At 37.7% G+C, this 9,454-nt stretch overlaps 1 protein-coding gene across 1 annotated transcript in view; it reads left to right on the top strand.

Annotated features, from left to right (window-relative positions):
* Positions 1–8,849, top strand: part of LOC149555911 (putative methyltransferase At2g41040, chloroplastic) — a 63,942-nt gene extending 55,093 nt beyond the window's left edge. The window contains exons 7-8 of the mRNA XM_089830008.1: positions 7,954–8,058; positions 8,332–8,849. Of these exons, the coding sequence (XP_089686134.1) occupies positions 7,954–8,058; positions 8,332–8,475 (249 nt within the window). The 3' untranslated portion in view covers positions 8,476–8,849. The remainder of the gene's footprint in view (positions 1–7,953; positions 8,059–8,331) is intronic.
* Positions 8,850–9,454: the final 605 nt, after the last annotated feature.

Raw genomic sequence — 9,454 nt, forward strand, 5'->3', positions numbered from 1 at the left:
TAGAGCCTTTTGGGAAAAGAGGAATTCTTGTTGGTAGTGAAACTTCTAAAGAATCGAATATACATTCCTAGACAAAGACACATTGAACTAAGTAAATATGTAATATTTGTTGAAGATACTGCATTTAAAAGATCCAAGAATGAAAATGAATTAAAGGACCCCTAGTCCTTGCCTTGGCACTTCTCTTCTCTTCTTCTTGTTTGCTTTTCTCGGACTTTTCTTAGACACCGTTTGGTGCTTTGCTTCTGTTAGCTATCTTGTTGTAAGCTCTCACTCCCATAGACCCTTTTGTGGTCTTTTAATGGACATTATTATTATTATTATCTTATCTAATCTTATCAAAGGGATTTCTCTTCTGAGATTCAAAGGGAGAATCAAGATATAATAGATGACAATGATTTTATTGAGCCTAGGATACACTAGATGAACCTAGAGAAAATAGGAAAAGATCTTTATGGGCCAGTAAGCTGATTGAAGAATAAGAAAAATATGCAGCCCCTCTAGGAACTGCTAGAGAAAGAAAAAAACCAAACAAATTCTCTAGTTATACTGCCCTCATGAGTGAACTTTCAAATTCAAAACCCTCAAATGTAGAGGAATCTCTTCAATATCAAACTTGGAAGGACGCTATGACAGAAGAATATAAATCCATTCTCAAGAATGATGTATGGTTATTTAAAATCAAACATGCAGCAGTTGGAAGCATAGAAAAACACAAGGCTAGATTTGTTGCAAGAGGTTTCTCTTGAAAGGAAGGTATTGACTATGAATAAACGTTTGCTCCAATTGCTAGATATACCTCTATCGGAACATTAATTGCCATTGCTGCATCAAAGGGATGGAAGATTCACCAGATGGATGTAAAGATTGCTTTAGTAAATGGGATCGAAGAAGTGTACTTAGAGAAACCTGAAGGATTTGTAGTGTATGAAAAGCAGTCTCATGTATGCAGATTGAAGAAAGCTCTGTATGGTCTCAAACAAGCTCCCCAAGCTTGGTATGAAAGGATAGATCATTATCTATCAAAATTTGGTTTCTCCAAAAATGACACAATTCTAAACTTATACTTCAAAATACAAAATGGAGTCGTGTTGATTTTGGCGCTTTATGTTGACAATTTTTTTGATTATACAAGATCACCTTATAGCCATGTGTAAACAAGATCTTGCATCCGATTTGATATGAAAGATTTGGGAATCCTTCACTACTTCCTAGGTTTAGAAGTATGGCAACATACAAATGAAATTATTCTAAATCAAGGGAAGTATAATATTGACATCCTAAAAAGATTTGGGATGATGGATAGCAAGCCTATGTCAACTCCTATAAACAAATCTACACAAGTTAAAAGAAGCAACTGTAGACTCAGAGAGTGCTGACCAACCCGCTACCGAAAAATTATTGGCTCCCTAATGCACTTAATCAACACTAAACCTGATATTTGCTATGCAACGAATGCACTTAATCATTTTTATGTGTGAACCTAAGCAAGTACACTTAACAGTTTCTAAACACATCTTAAGAAATTTCTGTGGCACAATTGGATATGGTTTAAGATATAAAGATGAAGATCTTAACTTGCATGGGTATACTGATTCAGATTGGGCCGGAAATTCTATAGATTGGAAAAGCTCCTTGAGATGTTGCTTCAGCCTAGGATCAACTATGATATCTTGGTTGAGTAGAAATAAATCATCAGTAGCTCAGAGCTCCACCAAAGCAGAGTACATTGGAACATCTATGGGAGCACGAGAGGCATTATGGTTGAGAAAACTTCTCGTTGGATTATTTGGGAAAACACTACAACTGACTATTATTTATTGTGACAACCGAAGTTGTATAATGCTCTCCTTGAATACATTGTTTCATAACAGATCAAAACACATTGATATACCATATCACTACATCTGAGATATGGTGGAGAAGAATGTAATCAAGCAAGAACAAAGGTAGAACACTTTAGAGGTAAACTTGGCATGGTTGTAATTACTGAGAATGAGTCTCAACACTTTTGATTGTTGTAGTAATAAATAATTCTATTTTATTATGAGTGTTATTTCACAATTCCTTGGGTCCTATGTACATCATGAAGAAGTAATGACTTTTAAATGATTATCACTTGTATTCTTACAAGTTATTGCAATGTGACGATCTTACAATAACTTAATCTCCTATCATGATGGATATCATATGATTGATATCTAAGCAGATCATGATAGACTATATCTTGTAAATCAATATTAATTAAGATATCACCTAATAGATATCTATGAGTTGTATTGTATAGATATATAATGGGGGATTCAATATTAGTGGACAACCCATGATTTTAATATCCATATGGTAAGTATCATATGAGTGCTACGTGTGCACATACTATTAGGATTTTAAAGAGACAAAAATAACAATCACATGCAAATATAACCAATATCAAAAAATAATAAAGCACACAGAAGAGAACACGACAAAGATTTAACGCGGTTCACCAAATCCCTAGGCTACGTCCACTAAATGAGTCCAATTTTCTTATTATCCAGTAATTACAACTTGATTACAATCTGTAATCCCTTAGAGCTCAATACCACCGCAAGAGGCTACTATCGCATTACACATAATGAAATCCCTCACCCTAAGCCATTTTATACAAGCTTTTGCCGCTTACAAAATTAGGGCTGGATAATTTTGACAAGTTAACCTAAAAAACCCGTCACGAGTCAACCTTGGGAAATAGTTAATGAGTCAACTCAAAAAACCTTGACGAGTCAACTAAATTGTTTTTTCCTGCCCTATGCCCTGAACCCCAAATTTTTAATCAAAAGTGTACAATACTTCCTTGATTAGTCACCACATATCAACACATACCTTATGGACATATTGAATACTTGGTGAATATCATGAGATCTGATATTCATAGGCCATTACTCTTAATATCATGAGATGATATAATAGTGGATGTCTTGTTGTAAGATATCCGTGGACATGCCATACAGTCTGATGATATTATTATGGTGGATATCTCTTAGTAAGATATCCGTGGACATGCCATACAATCTGATATTACATTGAGGTAATATATCTTTATGTTTGATGTACTCATTACCCTCCCTAGATAAGAGGGAATGTTGATTGATAGCTTTAGTCAGATAATGGATTACTATAGAATTCACAATTAGATACATAAAGTATCTTTGTATATAGAGAATTGGATAATTTTTATTTTGCTTAACAAGTTAATATGCATTTATAATAAATGAGATTGTCTATATATATAATTATAAATCATATTAAATTGAGTTGTTTATGAAAACTGACCAACTGCAAATTATACTAAAATGTATTTGACTGGCGTAATGGTTTCAGGGGCCATTAATAAAATGTTTCGTGGAGCCATACCCACAGGGAGACATGATTCCATGTGAAGTCATGTCCAGGAAGGACGCGACTTCACGGGGAGTCATGTCTTCCCGTGGGCATGTCCCCACAAACATATATTTATAATCACCGCAGACCGGGAGGTAAAGACACAACGAACACAGATACATACAAGTCTTCAAGTGTTTTATCTTCTGCAACTAAAATGGATATATTTTACAAAACATTCTGCAATCAGACTTAATTTCTGATATTATTAATTCTATATATTATGTATTGATAAATAAGTATAATATCAATAATATTTAAACAGAAATAAAATATACTTTGCTAAATCTGATTATCGATTATTAACACTTCCCAGCGAAGGAGACTCCACTAGGACAGCTGTCAGCACAATGGTTAGTGTGCTGTGGAAGCTGAGCAACGTTAGCAGAAGCATGTCCCCCTGGCCAGAGGACAAAACACAAACAGGGTTTGGGACGACAACAAGGTTTGTAGCAGGGTCAAGACATGGAACAACTACGGAGGCCTGGCCATGATCTGCAGCAGGGGGGGGTTCATCTTCATTAGCAGCCTGTGAATCCTCAAAGGACGACTCAGAAAGAGAGTCGGCAGCATGGACTGTCAAGTGATCATTACTTGCAACCTTCCACTAGGTAGCAACACTTTTGTAGTGCTAAAGAGCAGAATCAGTGGCCATGTGACTAGTGGAAAAGCAACACTGATAATGGAAGGGAAGGCCCTCATAATCCAATGCTTGAGTCCATGGCCTATCCTCAACCATGAGCATGTCTCTAGGAAGCGGCAGAGAAACATCGATATCAACCTAAATACGGGAGAGTAGAATGGCCCAAAGTCTCCATGGCTCCATCCCCCCCAAAAGAAAAAGTCATCTCCGGACAACAATTACAAAATATCTTCGTCCTGTGCCTGTAGCCTCTGCTAACACAATACTGCCTCCTTAATCAAGCTGACCTTGATAGCCACCTATGCTGCTTTCTCTGTTTTCAACTTCTCGGTAGCCTGAGCCAAGTGTCGCTGCACTGCCTCCAACCGGATGATCAGCTCCTCTCGAGCTCTCTATGCATCCACCAAGACAGCTTCTCGGCCAACACCTACTTCGAGTTCCTCTGGTACACAGACACTCCATGCTTGCAGCAGCTTCAAGTCTTCTCCACTGGTCAGACTCCCACGACTGATATTCGTAACGACTGGGGGTCCAGGGGGCAATGCCCCCGGCGGGGTCAAGGGGCAGCGCCCCTCGCCGCCAAGACCAAATTAACACTCCAAACCCCACACAAAAATGCACGGAACAGACTATTTCTGACATTTTCTGCTGATTCTACACTCTTTCTGGCAACCCCTGATACTTCCCCTTCCCGTTGGCATCCTCCGTTACTCATTCTGAACTACTTCAATCTGTCGTCGTTTTTTTTTTTTTTAAAAATAAAAAAAACCCTCACACCCATCTTCTACACAAACTCAAACAAATGAGAAACAGAACTCCAACAAACTTCCGGTGAAACGTCACCTCCAACAATGAAAACCAATACACAGACAAGCCTTTCTCCACCGAAAATATCATACCGAATTGCTCATCAAAATCCATCCTCAAACGCTTTCGGGTTGCCACTTCAATCTTGATCAATGTGGTAGTTCCTGGGGCTGGCCTCGAAGCCTGGAGTGAGCTGTTACTTCCTTGCATTTGACGGAACAGTAACGGTAGGGCTCTTGCAGAACCTTGTCACATGTTACGCAGGAATTCCCCTATCCCTTTGATAATCGTGACTGCGGTCTCTGGTTCAAGAACCCAACCCTTGCGCTATTCGTGATATATGTTTGCACTAGAAAGCAGTCGTCTGAAGAAGAAGATGCAAGCAATTCATGTGAACCTAACGGTGAACTCGGCGGAAGCAATTCAAAGAACACCAAGCGGTGGAGATCTGAGTCTGCTGTCACCTCGTATCCATCATGCCAAGTAGACCATTGCACAATGGATGTCACTGCTGCTAAGGATTATCACCGAAGGCACAAAGTATGCAAGGAAACCCTGTTGTACGCTCAAAGAAAAGAGTTATATGCTTGCGGAAGAGAGTTCGCAATGGACAGAGGACAAACCCGCGGAAAAGACATGCGAAGGAGAAAAAAGTCTCCGCGGAAAGAAGTCCGCAGGGACATCCATCGATGAGATACACTGCGGACGGAGAACAAACCCGCAGAGGAGAAAAGGGTCTCTGTGGAAAGAAGTCCGTAGGGACAATGCCCGTGGGACAGGTGTCCGCGGGACATCCTGCCCCCGGAGCACAGTCCGCAGACAGTCCTCTACTTGCTTTTTTTTTTTTTTAAAATTTTTATTTAAATTTTAATTTTTTCGAAATTTTTTATTTATTTTTTAATCAAATTTTTTAAAATTTTTTTTTTGGTTTTGTTTTTTTTTTTTTTTTGATGAATGATAGTATAGTGGTGAGTATTCCCGCCTGTCACGTGGGTGACCTGGGTTCGATCCCCGACAACGGCGCCAAATGTTTACCGTACAGGTAAAATAAATGAACGCATACAGACAATGGAACATGAACAGCAGAATTCCTTAGATTATTCGCATATGCCAGAACATTATATTATGCTTCATAAGATGAATGATAGAAGATGAATGATTAATGATAGAAGATGCTTTACAATGATCCCAGACGGGATATAAATACTATTCGCTGAACCTTCCCGAAGGAGTCCGTCGGCCACAAACATTATGTCCGCTACAAACTATTTACCCGTCAGCTACAGAATACAGAAACACCGATGACAATCACCCTGTCGGCTAGAGAAACACCGACGACAATCATCTCGTCGGTTACAAAAACACCAACGACAATCACTCCGTCGGCTATAGAAACACCAACGACAATCCAGTCAGCTAACAGATATCAACCTAAATACGGGAGAGAGTAGAATGGCCCAAAGTCTCCATCGCTTCATCCACCTTCAGGAAAGGACCAAGGGAGTTCCCAATAGCCTCAATGAAAGACATCTCCCAAAAATGGAGTGGGATATTTGGAAGACGAATCCACACTGACGCAGTCATTACACCACAAATATAGTGGCTTCCTTTCAGAAATGTTTCAGAATTTGTAGTCTTTATTGAATATGTGGATTAAAATGCAGCACAACATTCTCAACATAGTAGTGCTATTTTTTTGTGTAAAGATAGGTCTATGCATGGGGAACGATGGAGATATTTTTTTCACTGGTATCTATAATGTGTACTTTTGGAAATGCCATTAATAGTCATCCTTTTTAAGATCTACATTTTTCTTGTGGTTACCTGTTCATAATATCATGAAAATGTGGTTGAGGGTGGTTTTATGTCCGATGCCTCGTTACTAGAGGCGGTTGCCTCAATGCCTGATAAAAAGTTACAAACTTCTTGTTATGAAATAGCGTCGTTCAGAGACTGCAGATTATACATGTATGTGTGTATGTCTTACATACACTCACATACATATATAATCCCAGTCTGATAATGCATCTGAAATCTGATCGAGCACTTCATATCAAACTAAGATAAAATCTGTACATGTATATTTGCATTCAATTCCTTACATAATGCTCTTGTGATCGATCCAATATATATCTCTTTTGTTTAACATATACAGTCACAAATTAGTTAGTACTAACTAACTAATCTGATCCTGTAGAAGATCAGATTAGTTAGTTAATACTAACTAATCAATTTGAAATCCCGTGACTTTTGATATTGAAGGATCGTGACCTTTCTTGGATAGCATCCATTGGAATCAATATATATGTTCACCAATGCTTGAAGTATTGACATCGAAATAAATAAATGCTCAGTACCTTCAGCGGCAGATCAACTTACATCATATTGCTCATTATCGTTTGTATCCAATCTGACATTATCATATCTATATAGCATTTGCAATACACAGTAACTATCATATTGCAGATCGAGTCACAAGCATAATTATATTGCAGATTGAGTTTTAAGGTTGCAGATCGACACATAGAGATCCTCGGTATTGCAGACTGGGCTCTCACATACAAAGCAAATCATTAATCTGAAGGTATTATATATTGAAATATCACTCAGCATTAAAGAAGGTACATTTGCTCTTTCTTACCTGCAAGTAAAAGTACAAACTGGTTGATACACTGTGATTAAATTAAAAGATACATACAGTCTGATAGAAGCTTAATTCATTTACACTTCTTTTATATGGATTATCGATCTTATATCCACACTATGCTTGTGTTATTTGAACTGTCATTTGCATCTAATATATATATATTGAGGGCCCACTTTATATTTATTTAAGCAAGAAAATTTCATAGATTTAGGCAACCAGCATGCTGCCAAGAAAGAATTAGAATATAATGCTATTCTGAACAAATTTTTGAGGTTGTAGCAGTAAAGCAAATTTTGTATTTATTATTGACCGTTGAATGTTTGATCTGGATAAAGTAGATACCAGCTATAAAATTCAAGCGTTCTACACAAGCCCATTCTCGTTTTCTGTAAGATTTCAGGATGATCTGAACTATCATTTATGATTTTTTTTGTAGGTAGCAGAAATTTGTCGTGTTCTGAGACCTGGTGGTGTGTTCGTGGCAACGACTTTTGTGTTGCCTGAGATTGCAGACTGGGATATCGTGAGGCCATTAAGACGAGTACTCTCTCAACCTTTTTCATCTTATTAAAACAGAATATGGATCATATATATCTATTTTTGTGCTGTTTAAAATGCCTATTCAACAAACAACAATCAATGTAGAAAACAAACTTTACTATCTTTTTTTCTCTCATATTTGGACTCTGTAGAAAATGGTAATCACAAAAGTGAGTCACACAACACTATTGACACATGCATTATATGAGCCGCAATGGTTGGCTGATTAGATAGGCTATATTAATAATCTGAAGCAATATATCTGTTTTGATAGGCCGTGAAGCAAGCAGTAAACATGTCTTCTGGTTATTTGACTGAAAGAGAGATACAAGAACTCATCAAGACTTGTGCTTTTGTTGATTATTCGGTCCTTAGGAGACAGGGATTCATTATGATATCTGCCCGGAAACCAGAGTAACCAGGCATGATATGGGATGCTTGTCAGAAGGGCATTGCCTTATTTGTAATTCTGGACATGTATCAGTATTGAGAATTCAGAGTCAATGCATCTTAAAGCACAGGGTAATCATTAAATGCTACACTCAAAAAAGCTGCTCCATGGTGTTTTTCAGTCTCTGGTTGATGGGACATATGCTTTTCCTTCAAGGAATGTCATCCAAATTTACACAACAAATTAGATTCCAAAGCCACTTGGGCATATTTTAGAGAACAGAAAAAAGCCCGATGTAGTTTGATTCTCTTGGCATCATTAGCAGCAGAAAATCTTATTGAACAACCTTGATATTGCTTTGAATAAAAACCATAGGAGATATGATGAAATTGCCCCTTAAATCATAGATTCACATCCAAGTTGTTAAATCATATAACAAATGATAAAGAAATGTGACAAAATTGCCCATTAAATCATATCCAAATCTCTCGCATTTTTATAGACATAAGGAAAACATGGGAAAAATTGAAACTGCAGGCAAAACTCTGGTTAAAGGTGTTTTTCACAATTTTTTTCTATCAAACCATGCATTTTCTCTTTCAACATGTCTAACATCAATCTAATACATTTTGTGATTCAATTTCGCAAGGAAAAAATGTTCTTGAAAACATTTTATTTTTTCAGTATTTTCTAAGTTCCGGAGTTTCTGCTGAGTTTCCATTGAGTATTTGCTGAGTTCAAAATTTTGGGTTTGCTGAGCACTCTCTAAGTCTGAGTCTTGGACTATGTCATATCCAATTCAGCACTCTGCCCTGCCCTGCCAATTCCCCAATAAGGAGTTCCCCACTTGCTTTGGTCCTTGTGAAAGTATTGCTTGGACTGTTGTTTGTTGGAGGAAATGGCATTCTTCCTTATCTGCCCAAACTCTTCTCCAAGTTGTGGGTGACCTTTCTATTCACTCTTGATGTGGGTTACTAGCTGTTCAGCTAATGTGCTGCGAGTGTTC

Source organism: Cupressus sempervirens, chromosome 5 (genome assembly GCF_028749045.1).
Source record: "Cupressus sempervirens isolate cs-2001-9-10 chromosome 5, ASM2874904v1, whole genome shotgun sequence".
Taxonomy (NCBI): Eukaryota; Viridiplantae; Streptophyta; class Pinopsida; order Cupressales; family Cupressaceae; genus Cupressus; species Cupressus sempervirens.